The 19,356-nt window shown below is 42.5% G+C and overlaps 1 protein-coding gene across 1 annotated transcript; it reads left to right on the forward strand.

Moving 5' to 3' along the window:
- The first annotated feature begins 112 nt into the window (after positions 1-112).
- Positions 113-16,635, forward strand: fem1c (fem-1 homolog c). Its single transcript, XM_061671855.1, has 6 exons — positions 113-1,319; positions 11,981-12,150; positions 12,234-12,422; positions 13,691-14,202; positions 15,440-15,616; positions 16,083-16,635. The coding sequence occupies exons 1-6, from the start codon at positions 776-778 to the stop codon at positions 16,345-16,347; spliced, it is 1,857 nt and encodes a 618-aa protein (XP_061527839.1). The 5' UTR covers positions 113-775; the 3' UTR covers positions 16,348-16,635.
- Positions 16,636-19,356: the final 2,721 nt, after the last annotated feature.

Below are 19,356 nucleotides of genomic sequence, written 5' to 3' on the forward strand. Positions count from 1 at the left end.
ACTGGCTACTGGCGTGCTTGCCGCGCTGCTATTGGAGGTGCGGCACGTCAATCACCCGACGGAGGAGAGAAAAGGGGCAGCGCTGCTCCTCTACTCTGCTATTCGACGCCAGCCGCGTCGTGATCGTCTGTGGATCCGTGGGTGGACAGCCGCCTCCCCCTGTTTACTTCACCGTCACCACCCCCTCCTTTCCGGCGCTGAGGTCCTTGTCCAGCTCTACACGGGCCACTTACGACCATTTTCATCGTTATTTACTTATCGGCCAACTCGTTTACGTTTGGTCGAGTTAAAGCCTGGCGAACGACGTCGAGAGTATATCCCGGAGAGAGTTAAGCTAGGCGGGCTGTTGTTGTTGGCGGTGGGGGTGGATTTCCCCGTTTCCTTCGTTCCCGGCCCTCGGGGAAATACCGTGCTCGACGTCACACGAGTAATGTATCGGGACTATGACACGCATGGGAAGTAGCTCGAACGGAGGCCGTGCTTCCCGGTGGCGGAGACATTTCTCGGGGTGATTGTCGACCAGGAAAGGGAGCCGGAGAGCGGCTAGGCTAGGGCCAAGCTAGTTGGGCTAGCTGGCTAGTTCGAGGAAGTTGGGCGAGCCGGGACAAAGAGTTGAAAATCGAGCCTTTGGCTTTCAAATCCGAGGCGGGTGAGTCGCCGACGTTCGGATTCTGAAGAGGAGGACAAAGATTCAGCAGCTGTGAACAAAAGGCTCCCCTTCCACCTGCTTCTACCGCGTAACTTTCACGGGTATCCCCTTCTCTCCTCCCCCAACATGGATTTAAAGACGGCGGTGTTCAACGCGGCAAGAGACGGGAAGCTCCGCTTGCTCGAAAAGCTCCTGGAGAACAAAGACGTACGCGAGGTGACCAAGCTGATGGGCGAGAAGACTAACGGCGCAACGCCGCTCCTCATGGCCTCCCGCTACGGCCACCTGGACCTGGTGGAGTACCTGCTGGAGTGCTGCCGTGCGCCCGTCGAGGTCGGCGGCTCGGTCAACTTCGACGGGGAGACCATCGAGGGCGCCCCGCCGCTATGGGCCGCTTCGGCCGCCGGCCACCTGAAGGTAGTGCAGTCGCTGCTCGGCCACGGAGCCTCCGTGAACAGCACGACGCTGACTAACTCGACGCCTCTGCGGGCGGCTTGCTTCGACGGCCACCTGGACATCGTCAAGTACCTGGTGGAGCACAAGGCCGACCTGGAGGTGGCCAACAGGCACGGGCACACATGTCTGATGATCTCCTGCTACAAGGGACACAAGGAGATCGCGCAGTACCTGCTGGAGAGAGGCGCCGACGTCAACAGGAAGAGTGTCAAAGGTAAGCCCACGACCATAACTGAGCGTGCCTTTTTCTGCCAGATGAGGAGGAGCTCGCAAACCGAGAACCACCATTTACTGGTATGCAGTGCTATTATAAGAAATGTACTCATAGGGGCCCTCGATTCATGATGCGATTCTGTTCCTGCGTATTTCTATGACAAACATCTTGAGGGCTTAAAAAAGATCTATATAGTTTAGTGACGGTTTTTTTGAGAAAAAATAGCAGTGTACACTTGAACTGTATCAAAACAGTACTAATGCAATAAAATGGAACGTGAAGAAATAAACCTGTTTCTCCTTAATTGCTACCTTTCCCACTTCATTTTAACTTTAACTTAATCGTCACTGCTTTTTTTTTAACATGTTATCCTCACTTTAAGCAGATTCTCAATCTTTTCATGGACAGATGTCTGCAATTTAGAAATTATTTTAACACCCTTGACTGGCATAGCCTTTATTGACTTTCTCTGGGGGGATTGAATAAATCACAACTGGACTGGCCTAAACCAGGCATGGTATCACTCTTTTGGGATGCAAAACGGCAATTGTTAAGATGGATTGCAAAGAGGCCCTGGAATCTCTCGTTAATATTACATCCAGTAGTCAAAGTGGTTGTGGAGCCACCCGAAGACCGAATGAGGTTGTGTTGTTTGTTTAATTGTTAAGGCGCTAAATTATTGAGTCTCTTTGTAAGGAATGTATGTGGGATATGTTTAGAGATGGTTTTTCAACCTTAACACAGATGGCCTCTCTCACCCCTCTTTCAAACCATCCGTCTTCTGTGTCCAGAATGTGTATACTGTATATTTTTTTCTGGTTGTGATTAATTTAATACCCTGAGAATGTAATTACCTGGATAAACGAGAATATTCACACGCTTTTGACTACTCTTCAGTACAGTACATATCATAGAAGTACTACGCTCGTACCGCTTCGTCAAGTTTACTGTATGACGAGGTATTGTTACTACAACCCCAATTCCAATGAAGTTGGGACGTTGTGTTAAACATAAATAAAAACCGAATACAATGATTCGCAAATCATGTTCGACCTATATTTAATTGAATACACTACAAAGACAATATGTTTAATGTTCAAACTGATAAACTTTATTGTTTTTAGCAAATAATCATTGACTAAGAATTTTATGGCTGCCACAATTTCCCAAAAAGCGGGGACAGGGTCATGTTTACCACTGTGTTACATCACCTTTTCTTTTCACAACATTCAATAAACGTTTGGTAACTAAGGAAGGACACTAATTGTTGAAGCTGAATTCTTTCCCATTCTTGCTTGATGTAGAGCTTCAGCTGTTCAACAGTCCGGGGTCTCCGTTGTCGTATTATACGCTTCATAATGAGCCACACATTTTCAATGGGAGACAGGTCGGGACTGCAGGCAGGCCAGTCTAGTTCCCGCACGGTTTTACTACTAAGCCACACTGCTGTAACACGTGCCAAATGTGGTTTGGCATTGTCTTGCTGAAATAAGCAGGGCGTCCATAAAGAAGACCTTGCTTGGATGGCAGCATATGTTTCTACAAAACCTGTATTTAAGCATTAATTGTGCCTTCACAGATGTGTAAGTTACCCATGCCATTGGCACTAACACAGCCCCATACCATCACAGATGCTGGCTTTTGAACGTTGCGTCCATAACAGTCCGGATGGTTCTTTTCCTCTTTGGCCCGGAGAACACGACGTCCACAATTTCCAAAAACAATTTGAAATGTGGACTCGCCGGACCACAGAACATGTTTCCACTTTTCATCTTTTCATCAGCTCGGGCCCAGAAAAGCCGGCGGCCTTTCTGGGTGTTGTTGATAAATGGCTTTTGCTTTGCATAGTAGAGTTTCAAGTTGCACTTACGAATGTAGCGCCAAACTGTATTTACTAATATTGGTTTTCTGAAGTGTTCCTGAGCCCATGTGGTGATATCATTTACACATTGATGTCGGCTTTTGAAGCAATGCCGCCTGAAGGATCGAAGGTCACGGGCATTCAATGATGGTTTTCGGCCTAGCCGCTTACATGCAGTGATTTCTCCAGATTCTCTGAACCTTTTGATGATATTATTGACTGTAGATCAGGAAATCCCTAAATTCCTTGCATTTGTACGTTGAGGAACATTGTCCTTAAACTATTCGACTAGTTTCCCACGCACTTCTTCACAAAGAGGCGAACCTCGCCCCATCTTTGCTTGTGAATGACTGAGCAATTCAGGGAAGCTCCTTTTGTACCCAATCATGGCACCCACCTGTTCCCAATTAGCCTGTTCACCTGTGAGATGTTCCAAACAGGTGTTTGATGAGCATTCCTCAACCTTTTCAGTCTTTTTTGCCACCTGTCTCAGCTTTTTGGGAAAATGTTTCAGCCATAAAATTCAAAGTTAATGATTATTTGCAAACTGATAAACAATAAAGTTTATCAGTTTGAACATTACATATTGTCTTTGTAGTGTACTCAATCAAGTACAGGTTGAACATGATTTGCAAATCATTGTATTGTGTTTTTATTTATGTTTAACACAACATCCCAACTTAATTGGAATTGGGGTTGTAGTTTGTTACATGCCGTTCATAACCTCAAATCATATATCGCAATTTTGGAAACAGAGGACCAGCTCTACTGGTATACCATTGTTATAAACTGACTTCTGCAGTGTACTCCGTTTGTAAGAGTTCCATTCCAGCAGCTTAACCTGTAACCCACGCTAATGCAGTAGTAAATATTTGTATGACAAACAAATGTAGACCATAATTATATAGCAATCAAATGAAAATCAGTAAGTGTGTGCCTTCTTGTGGTGCATGATAAGTCATTGTTATTCCTAACTTTGAAATGTCTATGCCAAGACAACTCTAAACTGTGGTCCCCCTATCGTATGGTACCTCTAAAATCATAAAAAAAGATACCTTTACATGTACATTTTTGTAATTTTCATTGACACGGTCAAAGAGGTATTCATTTAACATTATTGTAGTCATTCCGAGAACTGTTTCTAATATTTTCCCCTCTCATGTAGCTAAACAACATTTTATTAAAAAAAAAAAAACACCCCTCGGTTCATATGATGATGAATGGACGGATAATGAGACAACCTGGCCTCACGCTCGGGAGTGACTGTTGGCAGTATTGTGTGTTACCTTATTTAGCAGTGCAGTTTGGCCCCCTCTGACTCTCCTGATACACACACACACACACACACACACAGACTACAAACTGCATCCACAAAATGATTGCACGTTTAATGCAAAACAAATACATTCATCCATTTTCTATTACACATGTCCTCATTGGGATGGCAGGTGAGCAGGAGTCTATCCCCAGTTGACATTTGGTGAGAAGTGGTTTGCACCCTAGACTGGTGGCCCCCCAGGGCACGTAGACAAACAATCATTCACATTTGCACCTTTTGTGCTTGTTCTGTCTGGTGTACCAGTCTGGAACAACAAAAACAATAGGCCAAGCAATTGCATGACTCACTCAACTAAAGTGAACAAGTCACGATAGAAAGTATGTCATCTTGCAGAGCTTTATACTAGACTTTACACCAATTTTATCGGCCTGATCGGTATCGGCCGATAAGTAGCATTGTATGCTGATCGGCTTTAATGTCATTCGCCATTGATCGGCTCCGCAAAAGACATTGACTCCGCGTCGCCATCGAGCACAGTATATTTGAATCCAAAAGCTAGTTTATTTTTAGCCTTAGACTACTGCAATAACATTTTGTATTCCGATACCACCACATCCCGTTTTTTACGATCATTGGACTTTATCTTGTCAACTCAAAGGCGACCGGATACACTCGTTACCACGGATACACTCGTTACCACTGCCACGACAACAAGAGTGGATCGTGCCGACTGTATTACAAGGACAAAATGGGGGAAAACGTGTGTTGGTGGTCACCGGTGCTCAGGACAGGAGAGGATGTTCGTTTAAGGCTTGCTTGAGGTATGTTCACTTTTAATACGATACGGCTCGCAAGCAGGCAACAAAAACGTTATGTAGCTTAGCAAGCTAGTGCTAGCGCTAAAGGTTGTACGTAAACATGCTGCCGTTCTGTCGAATCATGCTGTAAAGGTTTGGTGTGGGTGAAGTAACTTAATTGCAATCATCCATCCATCCATCCATTTTCTGAGCCGCTTCTCCTCACTAGGGTCGCGGGCGTGCTGGAGCCTATCCCAGCTGTCATCGGGCAGGAGGCGGGGTACACCCTGAACTGGTTGCCAGCCAATCGCAGGGCACATAGAAACAACCATTCGCACTCACAGTCATGCCTACGGGCAATTTAGAGTCTCCAATTAATACATGTTTTTGGGATGTGGGAGGAAACCGGAGTGCCCGGAGAAAACCCACGCAGGCACGGGGAGAACATGCAAACTCCACACAGGCGGGGCCGGGGATTGAACCCGGGTCCTCAGAACTGTGAGGCTGACGCTCTAAATTTACGGCGAAATACTTCTGTTATGGGTGTTGTCCCACGTGATTGTGACAGCAAGCTCAGTGTGTGTGGGCGTGTGCGTCGATGTGTGAGTGAGACGGGACTGCGCAAGCGTCGCCCGGCGGGACTGCGCAGGCGTCGTCCGGCGGGACTGCGAAGGAGGAAGGAGTGCGTGCCAGTGCGAGTGTGTACAGTAGCAAGTGTAGTGACTGCGACCGGGGAAGAGTTGCGATTAGCGGAGGACCCGTTGACGTTGACTGTGCAGAGGAGCTAATAAAGCCATTAAAGCAGCAAATCGGTGCTTCGTGCCTTTATTGTTGCCGCCACCCAGCTCAGCTGTGCAACGAGAGAAGGGAGTTAACGCCTGCGTCTTCCGACCACGGTCAGGTGACTGTAGCAGGAAAGGTTAACAGTTTGTACAAAGAAATTAAAATAAAAAAAATAAGATACTGTACTTACCATTACTGCTGAGAGTGTGAAAAAAGGAGGGCGAAAAAGGCAAAGATACTTCCGCCGCACAAACACAGACAAGCACTATGCACTAGCTAAGCAGAAACACTATGGTGCTGGGACAAAATGGCGGACGAGGCACGGGCGTCGTAAAGTCGAAACGTCGTAGGTCGAGTGCGTCGTAACTCGAGGACTTCCTGTATATCTCCTCGACCGTCTCATTTAGTCTGCTACCCGGGGCACCCCTTCTCCGATTGGCTGAACATTTTCAGTTAAAAATATCCACCAATGGTTTGTACAGGGCGAAATTCCGAGATGTTGACACGACAAAATTACGTGATGTATCTAACAGCGTAATTTGCCAATTAGCGCAACTGGAATATTATCGGTGAGAATAACAGTGTGGGCGGTAGAATAGGTCATTTACTTTAGTAATTAATTGTTTTTTTCCCTGAATTTATTTGTTATGGAGGATTTTAGACGTATATGAAGTGCACATGCCATGTTTTTTTTAATTTTTTTATTTTTTTAAAAGAACATTTCACAAAGCTGGCGGCCACTTGTGACATTGCTACAACAACATGGTCCTCAATGATTAGGAATTGAAAAAAATCTGGGACACTTTCTATGGAAATGTATGGGAATTAACATTAATAAACTAGGAATTTACAAATTTGAAGGCTGGGTTGAATCGGGAACTTGAATATAGTTGGGAAATATTTAGCATAATCCTGACAAAAAACTGATTTCATGCAAGTACAGTGGTACGTTGACAAAAGAGTGCCTCAAGTTTGTGAGTTTTCAGAGTTAAGAGCCGTTTCCTGATCTTTTGAAGCCAAAATTTGAGTTGCATGCAAGCTTCAGGTACCCCACCACTCAGTGAAGTGCAAAAAAAAAAAAAAAAAAAAGGTTCTAAATCAAAAATCTATTTTGTGTGGATGTCTGCTTATGTCAAAATGTTTATCTGCATGGTCGATTACAATACAATTCTTTTCAATTACCCTCAAGTCCCATTTAATTTCCAGGGTTAGTTTCCAATTTGGAATTTTTCCATAACTCCCCTTCTTAGCTTCTCATTCAATGTACTGGAAACTTGGTGGCCGTTTCCCACCCCTTTGGAACCCTGTCAAGAACACACACCACACGCTCCATGTGCTATCTACAAATAGTAGTGCGCCGCTTAGCTAAAAACCATCAAGTTGGAATGTTTGGCCACCACGATCAAAGATGTCACTGTGTGTGAGGAGATGATACTTTCACTTCATATAGATTACTCAGGCCAATTGCAGTTGTTGGAAATATGTATTGATTGCTTGTTGGTGCTGCAAACACGCTCTGCTCAACTTTCAACTGTAAATCAAATACAGTTCTACATCTATCATATGCCCGGTTCGGCTCGTCCAATACGTCTCCGCTTCGCTTGGTGTTGTGTAGGGGTCTGGGTCCACATAAGACACTTCACTTTAACAAAGTTAACCCTTTATTAAACAGCAGCAGCACATGTTATTCAGCCTGTGGCTCACGCTACATGACAGATATTGGAGCACATGCTTCCTGCTAGTTATATATCCACAATGCTTTTCGTTTCAACAAATCACAGTAGCCTAAATGACAAATGCATAACACTTGGGAATTTAAATCATGACACCAAACTGGTCTACAAATTGTGGCATGGAAGGATACATTTTTAAGGGTGTAGGCGAAGCTAGCTAGCTTCCCCCTACCTACTGTACTGGTACAAATGAGCCAAGTAATCATCACCAAGTAACTCAATTATGCTGGTTAGCCACCACTGGAAGGAATGCGATCAGTTGTTATATGGTCGGGAGGGGCGACTAAAATTGATAATCTTGGCAGGCATCATAAAGGGGTCTCTTATGCCAACTTCATCTCGAATAGAAAAGACAAAGCAGGGGTACATATATTGATTTTTAACATCTAGATGTTTTATTTGTTCTTGTGAAAGAGACACATGACAAGGAAAAAGGTCAGCAAGTGTGTATTTAGGGGACTTAGATTGTTTGGTGTACTCTGTATCTGCTAACTTTGTTGTACTCTGTATCTGCTACGTACGTTGCCATTGAGAACTCTTGTCATTTCTATTGTGGTGAAGTTGTGAGACGTTTTACAACTACTCGACACACCCGTTGCTCTTCTTTTTGTGTCTAGAAAGAGCTGCAGTGATCTTGCTGATTGCCCATCATTCGGTTTCATGTCACAATCACGGAGTTTCTGGGTTGGCCACACACAAGGTTTTGCGATCTTAAATGTTGAACAGGTTTGAAATACAATTACAATCATTGTCAAAGCAGATCAGGGAGGGGAAATCACTCTTTGCCCACCACACACCACAGGATAATCTGGTAGGATAATCTTTTGGAGACATTGGATTTGCCATGCTTTGATCGTAAATTGGAGGGAATGCTCAATTTTGGCGAGATTATTGGTGAGTGTACCCAGCTTCACATGCTAGCATGCCACACTGATTACCTTTGGTCGATGGTTTACCACCCTGACCGTTATATCGAAAAGTGGAGTTTTTTGATCATTCTCAAATCTCGGCTTGACTTATGTTTCAGGTCCTTTTGCACTTGGGGTGGGGTGGCAAGTCCTTAAACCAAATGAGCACAGGATGCTGCACAATAAAACCAGCTCAAGGGACAAACGTTGAGGCAAACCCGTGACATAAATGAACACGCACATGTCAGTGTTTAGGACGGTGAATGGACAAAGCAAACCATCCAGCAAACGTGTTGAGTTGAGTAGACTATGAATTAGCTAGGAGTTATCTGGACAGTGACAGTTACGATTGTTTCCTTTATGCAATTCACACTACTGCGTTGTGTTTTAATTAAAACAGTTAAGATGTGATTTAACTGTAGACTTCATAGCTTTAATTTAAGACGTTTTACAAAACATTACATTTAGGAATTAACAGTGTTTTATGTGGAATGACGCATCTTTCACGGGTATCAGAAATGATACAGTTTCCTCAAGTATAGGCTGTCCCTTTAATTTGTGCTAGGTCCCATTTATTCATCTGGTGTGTCAACCCCGTAAGACCAATAAATGACTCTATCAAATTACCCCCCACCCCCATCAGTCCCAAATATGTTTAGCTAATAGCTACCATATTCTTCACACACTTAAATGTGTTAGTTAACTACTGAGCCCATTTGAACTGTTACTAAGCAAAACAGCTGGCGGAAGAATATATACAGTCTCTCAGGTGAATTAGCATGTAGTCTTACTACATTCTAATTGAGTTCCCTGAGCAGTATGAGAGGTGAATTAACTGCGTGCTTAATGACAATTTGTGTTTAAATCGACTGGTCATTGATGTAATGGCCCCATAACATTGTTGTTAAAACGCCACTTTCACTTGATGCAAATTGTAATATGTTATGATTGTTTTACTATTATTCCAAAATTGTGGTTTGTATAAAGGCCTTCCCCAATCTGTATGCGCAGTTACTTTTGAGAAAATGATCAACTGGTAGAAGTCTTATTTTTGTGAAACTACTTAAAGCTAAAAGAAAGCACACGTCAGTCACACATACAGTTTTATTTAAAATCCATTGTGGTGGTGTATATAGGCCAAATCATAAAAAAACCACTCACTAAATATGCACCTAGATTTCAGTGTACCAATTTGCTAAGTTGCCGCGCCATTTGTCTTTGTGCCTCGGAGAGGTGAGATTTGATTGTAAGCCATATTAGACAGTTGCCATGGTCACAAGTGTTGTCATCCTGTAAAGTGGAGGGGTGGTGAAAGGGCATGTATACTCGGTCACGCTAGGTACGGCGTTTGCTTATCAGCACAGCGGCGGGAATAACTGGTCCCTCCTTCCGAGGCCGGAATGTTGGCCATCTCGGTCTGCCCTGAGATCGGGCTGGCCGCAGGAGGTGGGGTCACCGCGCAGACAACGGTTTTAATCAAGAACATCCCTAACTCCTAAATCAGGTACAAGCTTGTTGACATTAATCCTCAAATACACTTGCTCAGAGTCGTTGAATAAGATTATTGTTGCAGTCAGTCCACTGGAAACAAGTTGCATCAAATAACCTTCTTTTTTTATCCCCTGCCCACCACCCTTTTTTTTTATGCTGAGAAGTCCAAAAATACCTCAAATAATGGTTGGTATGTGGGTCAAATCCAAGCAGGAAATGTAATATTTCTGCTGCAGTCATTCAAGGCAAGTAGAAGCAACTGTTCCAGTTTCTCACGTGGACCCTTTGGAAAATGAATTGCCCACCCTTATATAAATGTCCCAAATAAAAATATGTATAACACAAAAATCCAAAACAAATGAAACATTGGACAAATAAAAAAACATGCTTTATTTTAAAATCAAACTAGGAAAGATAAAATTGTATTAATTTAACAATGGGATTTATTATTGTTGGACTTTGTAGTGGTGTTTCTAATATTTTGTCCCTCTAGTGTCGCTAAATAGGGGAATAAAAAGACTGCTATATGAACCCAATCCATACAAATGTAAAAGAAAAAGAGAAAAAAAATACATTACAAATAAAACAATGTACAAAAGCTCAAAATAAATTACATGTAAAAGAGATGGTAAATAGTCAATTACATTGGGGGGAAAAGTACAAATATATCTAACACATTTATGAATAAAACACAATGGTCTTCTATAGTTTTGGATTTTAGTAATACTATGCCATGTGGTATAATTTGGTACAACAATTTGGGTGTTTAGAGCAGCAATTATACAGTACACACACTAGTGCGTGTTGCTAGTTGCTCAGAATACCACATAGTCCTAAATCCCTGGCCCGCCAGGTTTTACCTGTTGATGCGACCTGGCTGCCATGCAAAAGCAAGCATGACTCAGTGTGTAAGGAGAACACGTTATTAGCCCGAGAAATCCCTGTCAAGCTGCAGTTAAAGCTTGTAATTTTGCCATTTCTTGTTGGAATGAGAATTTCCTGTGGTGACGCGGCTAGTCAATGAAAAGTATCTTGTTTGTTCACCAATTATGAATATATTCAATGTAGAAATACATGGGAGCACTCTGTTTGCAACAGAGTTGTATGGCTGCGACGTATCCCGAATTTGTACGTAAGGTGGTATGTGCCGGAGTCTATCACTAACCTGCGCCAATTCACTAGTAAAATAAATTATTTCTTGGCCATAAATGTAAAACAATCAAATAAAAAAACAGCATGCCTTCTGGTGCCGTGTGACCACGTATTCTTGCCCCGCTGCGGAAAACAGTTCATTGCACGCCGGTAGAACTTTGAAACATTGTATGTCGGATGTTTAATAAAAAAAACATTTTTAACTGGCGATAGAGTTTATATCAGATTTCAGGATGACAGAGCTTTAATTTTAGTCAATCTTTAGCTGGATAGAAAAACAAATCCTCTGATTTTCTGTCGTAACTCTAAAAAAAAAAAAAAAAAAAAAAAAAAAAAAAAAAAAAAAAGAAGTAAAACAAACATTTTAGTTTCTACAAGTCACTTCAAAATTTGAGTTAATTTGAGTGAGTGTTATTAGAATATGAAATGCTGTAAAAATGACTTCATTTTCTGTCAGAAGACCCCAATCAACAACCAATTGCACAAAATAGACTGAGGTATTAACCCAAAATTCATTCATTGCCACCCCTAAAAAAAGCCAGGGAGAAACGCTCTCAGGGTTTTACATGTCTTTTCCTCAGAATATTAACTCAAATAGCTCAGAGTTGTTGAACAACGAAACCTTTTAACAATTTGGTTTTGGGGCTTTTCTTTTAGGCAACACAGCACTTCACGACTGCGCCGAGTCGGGCAGTCTGGAGATTATGCGTATGTTGCTGCAGTACAGTGCGTCCATGGAGCAGGACGGCTACGGCATGACGCCACTGCTATCCGCCAGCGTCACGGGCCACACCAACATTGTCGACTACCTGACCGCGCACCACCAGGTGAGGCTTTCCAACCAGGGCACGGCGTCTCGCTTCTGATCCTACTTCCAAAAGCAAAAATTTGACTTTTCTCTCTTGCTTAGACGAGCCACAAGGAACGCATCGACGCCCTGGAGCTCCTGGGAGCCACGTTTGTAGACAAAAAGAGAGACCTGCTGGGAGCCTTGAAATACTGGAAGAAAGCCATGGAATTCAGATACATGGACAGCAACAGCGTGGTCCATAAACCTGAACCCAAGCAGCTGATTATGGCGTACGACTATGCCCGGGAGGTGAGTCTTTAAAACTGCCTTGTGCAATAACGTAGGGCTGGGGACCAGATTGTGTGGAGATGAGTTATTGTTTTTATTTTATGGGGGGGAGTCAAACTTTGCTTGAATACTCCCGCCATCCGCAATGATGGAAACAAATGTTTCACAATTCATTTTCAAGCATCTGTCTAGTATATGTGATTTAAATAGCAATCACACCAAATCTCTGACATGTCCACCTTTGAAGGACCCCATAAAAGAACACCATCCATCCATCCATTTTCTTAACTGCTTTTCCTCACGCGGGTTGCGGGCTGCTGGAGCCTATCCCAGCTATATTCGGGCGGGAGACGGGGTACACAGTAAAACAACACATCGACCCTAAAATTGCAGTTTTAAATGAAAATGGCGGACAGCCTGTCTTTTCAAGCATGGTTTCTTGAGACTTTTTGTGTGAATTTACTCATAATAGGCATGTCTACCAAATGTCATGTTGCCAATCGAAACTCATTGCTGGGGGCTTAGTTTTCATTTTGAAACATGATGTATGGATATTCTCCGAGCAGTTCTAAGAGTTTGTTTTCATGGCAAATCCTCAAACTTTGCTGCCAAGCTCCATCCACGGCCTATGATAAAAACTACTTTTGCAATTAAGAGTAATTCTTCCATCTAGTATGCCTGGTTCAATTTGCTGAGAAAAGTCCTTCAAAGAAAACTTGAAACGTGTCATCAAATTGATGTTTTTTTTTTTTTCAATATATATTCATGCATCCTGTCGTGATCAACATGCAGATTTCGTGTCACTGGTGGTAGATGGTAAGATTTTGTAACGCTCGGGCTCTTGTTTTCATGTAGCATGGCGAATCATCAAACTTCCCCGCCAAGCTACGGCCACACCTTATGCAGGGCTCTAGGGCGTGACCAATATGGTCGCACCTGCAACCTAATTTCTCAAATGTGCGCCTAAAAAAGGGATATCTGGTGGTGCACGCCAAACTCAAGTTTTTGTCATCATTTTCCGTTCAGTTCAGTGGTAGACGCTTGCTTTTCCGCCACCGAGTACCCTGTTGCCTATTGTTAACAAACATAATTGAAAGGTCTATTGGACACACTTGTACACAAATGACACACATTTGAGTATGTTGAAGCCCTACAAAATGTGATTTTAGAAGTAAGACACCATGTAATTTCATTAGGGTTCTCACGCCTTAACTAAGGAGTTTTACGAGGACTTGAATGGTCCCTGCATGGCTGGGACACATGGAATAACCTCGCTGCCCATTTTCCAGGTGACAAATGCTGAGGAACTGGACGGGCTCATATCAGACCCCGACGAGATGCGCATGCAGGCCCTGCTCATCCGTGAGCGAATCCTGGGCCCGCAGCACCCGGATACGTCCTACTACATTCGGTACCGTGGCGCCGTCTACGCCGACTCGGGCAACTTCGAGCGCTGCATCAACCTGTGGAAGTACGCCCTCGACATGCAGCAGAGCAACCTCGACCCCCTGAGCCCCATGACGGCATCCAGCCTGCTGTCGTTCGCCGAGCTCTTCTCCTTCATGCTGCAGGACCGCGCCAAGGGCCTGCTGGGTACGTCTGTGTCCTTCGAGGATCTGATGGGCATCCTGTCCAAAAGCGTGCTGGAGATTGACCGCGCCGTCCGCCAGAGGCGCTCGCTGCCGCCGGACCCAGCCCAGCTGAGCAAGGCGCTGTCCATCATCCTGCACCTCGTCTGTCTGCTGGAGAAGGTGCCGTGCACCATGGAGCAAGACCACTTGAAGAAGGAGACCATCTATAGGTACAGTGGATTCACGCAGAACACACCAAATTTACTAACGTACGAGGGGCAGTCAAAAGTAACGAGCCCAATTTAATTTAAACTACAAATACATGGAAAAAATACATATACAAAATTAATCAAACATTTCTTAAATCAAGTATTTGAACAACATTTCAGAATCAGGTATTAGTAGGTTCAATCGGGCACATTATTTTTTTGACTGCCCCTCGTATAAAGACTAAGGATAAATGGCACAAAATACCTGATGAAATAAAATCTATTATAGTTTGTATTTTACAATTTATACAGGAAATACTTGAAAACCTCTCAAAATTAAAATGAACAGAAAATGATTCATACAGAAAGTGCTTCAATTGCTTGAGAAATCAAAATTTATTTCTGTATTTTAATTGAATATGAAATGTATTTTTAAAAATGCAGTTCATTTGCATCTTTTAAACTTCTAAACAATGTTTTAAATATTTAGATTCATACAGAAAGTGCTTGGAATGTTCATGGAAAATTTATATATTTTTTTAAATGTTTAAAGGGTGATGTTAAGTGTTTACAATTAATACATAAAATACTTAAATTCTTGACTGTTCAATTCAAATTGAATTTATTTTAAAAAGGTTTAAACAATAGTTTTGTTTGAAAGGTATGTTTCAATTTTTACGTTTTACGTTTTATACAGAAAGTGTTTAAATTACAAGAAAACATTTAATTGTATTTTATTTTTTATAAGTAATATTTTTTTCAATTAATCAAGTTTTAATTTCTTAAACAATTCTTTCAAATATTTTATAATTTGCACAGAGTGCTTGAAAAATTGCTTAAAATTAAAATGAATGGAAAGATGTAAATGCTCGAATTATGTTCTTAAATATTTTAGAATTTATATATGAAGTGCTTAAAAATGCTAAAAAAAAATGAAAATGAGTTTAAAATGTTAACATATAAAATATTTTATTAAAAAAATATTGCAAATTCAAATATAAATGATGAAACATTTAAAAAGAAATTGATTAAGTTGCTCAAAATAACAAAATTATTTTTAATATTTAAGTTGAAATATTTTACAAATCATACAGAAATTCATTGTAAAACAAAATGAAAATGTTTTAAATATCTACTATTATTAGCACTCAAAAATTGCTCTCATTTTACTTGATTGCAAAAGACAGTATCAATGAAAACTTTTTTTTTTTTTTTTTTAATAAAAATGTTTTTCTTGTCTTCTCTTGCACACGTGCAGGTTTCTAAAGCTGCAGCCGCGCGGCAAGAATGGCTTCAGTCCGCTCCACCTTGCGGCCGACCGTAACACCACCTGCGTGGGCCGCTACCCGGTCTGCAAGTTCCCCTCGCTCACAGTCACCGCCATCCTGCTCGAGTGCGGCGGCGACGTCAACAGCCGAGACGACGACGACAACAGGTCTGTCTTAACCACCCTAGTTTCTTTATTTCCATTCATTAATTGTCTTAAAAAATAATGCTTGAATGTTAATGTTTAGTTGAACAATATTAAGTTGCTTAAATTACAGCAAGCACATCAATTTAAAAATAAGGTACCTAAATTTGTGAAAACAAACTTTTGTACAAGATTAAATTCAAATTAAAAAAAGAAAAAAAGACAACTGAACTGTACTCAACAAATTTACTGTACTGGATTTTTTTTTTAATTAAGCCACTATATCATAATGCACAGTTGAACATTTAAGTAATTCTTTTGTGTACCACTAGAGGGAGGCTGCGTACCTCTGAGAATCACATATCTTGATAAAGAAATGTAGTTGACTTGAAAATTGCTCAGTGAGAGTTAAAAAGTTTTTGGAGCCCACTGTTTGAAACCACTATGTTTTACCCCCCCCCCCCCCCCCCCCACCGCTGCGGCCTGACAGCCCGCTGCACATAGCCGCGTCCAATGGCCACGCCGACATCATGAACCTGCTGGTGTCGGGCGGCGCTCACTTCGACAGCACCAATGCCTTCCGGCAGACGGCCTGCGAACTCCTGGACGAAAAGGAGTTGGCGCGCAACGTCGTCCAGCCCATCAATCACACCACGCTGCAGTGCCTGGCCGCCCGCGTCATCGTCAAGCACGGCCTCCGCTACCAGGGGAACATCCCGGAAAAACTGGAGGCCTTCGTGGTGCTCCACAGATAATGACTGGAAACGCATAAATAAAAAGCGGATTGAACTCCAAATCAATTGAGAAACAGGATTGGATTAACGACATGGATTTATGCTTTTGTTTTTTATTTTTTGTTTTTTATTTTTGGTCCGGGAAAAGAAACGTTTTGGCATATTCACACAAATGCTATTTATTCTCACAGAATGACACTTGAGAGATTTTTCTCCATGCAACAAAAACTTTTTTTTGCTGGGATTTCAGGTCTTTCATTTTTCTTGCCAACAACTTTCGCAATCATGGTTTTTTTCTTTTTTTTTTTTTTTTCTTTTTTTTTTTACAAAGCTGGTGTGGATTCCACAGAAGTCATAAAAAAAGCTTTACATTTACGAGGCTGGCTTGGGGGTCCGCAAACACCATAAGTGCTTTATTCTATTCCTTCTATGCACAGGCTAGGCTGTTGGAAAGAGACTGTTTTTCATTCACTCGTCTGTGCAATATCTCATTTGTGTTTACCTCATCGCTCCCGTCGGGACTCCCATTTTGTCCGATCCCAAAATGGCCGCCGCTGGACAACAGTGTTCCGAGATGGCTGTCGCTGATGGTTCCCCCCCAATTCACAACAGTAATGCTTTGCAAATGATCACGTTTGCACATTCTCGCTGTTTTTAAAAGACGTGTGGCTTGAGGAGGGCAGAGAGAAGAAAAAAGGGCTTTTTCATCATATCGCAGTGGATACATTTTTTCCCCCCGTTTTTCTTCCAACAAACAGTTTGAAATTTGGGAAGAAAAAAAGTATGACGACTCCCAGGGGCAACTGGGTCTGAATCAGCACTTTACTCTCAACGGAGATTAAGATTGGTTACGGCATTAATCCTGTTCACATCTTAATGAACCAATTTGACAATAAAACCATGTTGCACTTGTCCACGCTCCTGTTGTCATTTTGTGCAACTTCCTGTCTGCGGTTTTTGATGCATCAACCGGAATTGAGAGATATTCTATCGTAGATGTTTCTACATAGGCACATTGATTTTTTTTGCGCACATCTTTAATTACTTTTTTAATTTGCTATTCTACATCAGAAATTGCAAGACATAAAACAGGAAAATTAAATTTAAAAAATAAATTTAAATGTATACTGGGAGTTTTTAATTAGTAATTTTTTAAAATGAAATAAAAAAAACGATGACTATGACGAGGGCCACACATTTCTCCTAACTTTGACGGGAACGTGACTGGTGACAGTTTTTCTGCCTCTCCAACAGTCTTTGATCTGACAAGATAAAGCCTAGTGATCGTAAAAGACTGGATGCAGTGGTATCGGAATACGTCGTGTAGTGTTGCAACCGTCTGCCCGAGATATGGCAAGATTTTATGCCAGTAATCTGCCTTAGTGCAATCGGGAAAGACCAAATTTGTCTTGTAGTCTGATCCAGGCATTAAAAGAGACTTTCTTAAACCTCGGCAGAGTCCTGTGATCCCGACACCTGTGAAAAGGTCTAAACCAATTATTGTGTCCGGAGAAACCTTTAACCTTTAAACATCACACGGGCATCTGCTTGATTCCTAGAAGCGGCCAAAATAAAAACATGCTTGTGATTTATAGCTTATTTGTGCAGTACGACTAGCTACGAACCATGAGAGAGCCACTGCTGATTTCCTGCGCTAAAAGTCACCATGATAGTTTTCAATATTACTCTTTGGTGTATTTCTACGTCACGTGGCTGTTTTTGAACCCCACCCGTGATATAAATAAACCTTGGAAGAGGTCACGTGGGCATGATTCATAGCCAGTCAGCTGTGAATTGAGTGACTCATCACAACACAAACGTGCGTTATCGCGAGATAACCTACATTGGCTTTGTTTAGGCGCGTGTTGTCGAATCAAAGCGTATCTGGAACGTGGTGACGAGAGGGCAAAGTCAAAAGGGCAATTTTCCACCTTTATGTGGATGCCTGTAAAAGCTGCCCTGTTTTCCATGTTGCTGTATAAACAGCACTTCCACAGAATGGGAGAGATCAGGTCAACCTGGCAATTTTCTGACTTCAAATGTACTAGAAGACCATTTTTAACCACCTGTAAAAGCCATAATTTGTCCACCCCCCCCCCCCCCCTCCCCCTGTTGCTCTTATGTATTAATGACACTGACACAGAATTGGGGGTTGAAGTCAAACTGACCATTTTTAACCTTTCGAGAGAGTAACAAAAACCTCTTATTACTCTGTCTGTAAAAGCCAGCAGGACACGGAATCGGGGAGGGGCGAAGTGGAACCGACAGTTTCATCCTTCGCAGGTAGAAACCAAAGCCCCCGTTTACACTGCCTGTAAAAGACAGCTGTTATTCCAGGTCGCTGTATAAACGGCACTACGACAGAATTGGAGGATAAAGTTGACCTGGCAAATTGCCACCTCGAGAGGTATTATTAGAAACGAAGCCCTGTCCATATTGCCTGCAAAGCCATCGTTTTCCCACCTGATTTTACATCCCGCTGCTTTGTATAACTTGAGATTTCACGGAATCGGGGGAACGAAGTCTTCCTAAACTTCATTTTGCGCTTGCGATGCTCTCCCAAATGTTCCACGGTGAAAACCGGAAGCGCTTCACAGAGCGCCAAACCTGCTTTTAAATATGGCGGCCTCCATCACTTTCACACACGTTGCCAACAGCACGAGCAGGCAATCTGTTCGAGTGAGTGAGCGCCCAATTTAACGCCCGCTATTTGGGATATTTGTAAATCAGGCGTTTAGTCTTCTGTCACTAAAGTGCAGTTGTGGCTTTTTCCGCTGATCTGAGCTCAGCCTATGTGTGTCGAGGCTTCTATATTTAGTCCATAATAATGCCCGTTTGGAAAGGTGCCCTACATGAAGCCTGGCCCCGCCACGTGTGGGTACCTCCTGGGACTCAGTCACTAGACCCTGTTCCTGTCTCTCCACTGTCTCCAAGTGACTTCCATTGTGTATATATATAGCGCACCAATAAAATAGCTGCAACCAGGGGTGTAGCACCAAATTCTGGGCACCCATACAAAAGCCTCCTGAG

Source organism: Phycodurus eques, chromosome 3, assembly GCF_024500275.1.
Source record: "Phycodurus eques isolate BA_2022a chromosome 3, UOR_Pequ_1.1, whole genome shotgun sequence".
In the NCBI taxonomy this organism is placed as follows: Eukaryota; Metazoa; Chordata; class Actinopteri; order Syngnathiformes; family Syngnathidae; genus Phycodurus; species Phycodurus eques.

What these genes read in the sequence shown, in the direction of transcription:
- fem1c (XM_061671855.1), top strand. Translation starts at nt 776, where the DNA reads ATGGATTTAAAGACGGCGGTGTTCAACGCGGCAAGAGACGGGAAGCTC. An exon ending in ACCTGACCGCGCACCACCAG is followed by an intron (nt 12,151 to 12,233) that starts GTGAGGCTTTCC and finishes TCTCTTGCTTAG; the next exon opens with ACGAGCCACAAGGAACGCAT. An exon ending in CGTACGACTATGCCCGGGAG is followed by an intron (nt 12,423 to 13,690) that starts GTGAGTCTTTAA and finishes CCCATTTTCCAG; the next exon opens with GTGACAAATGCTGAGGAACT.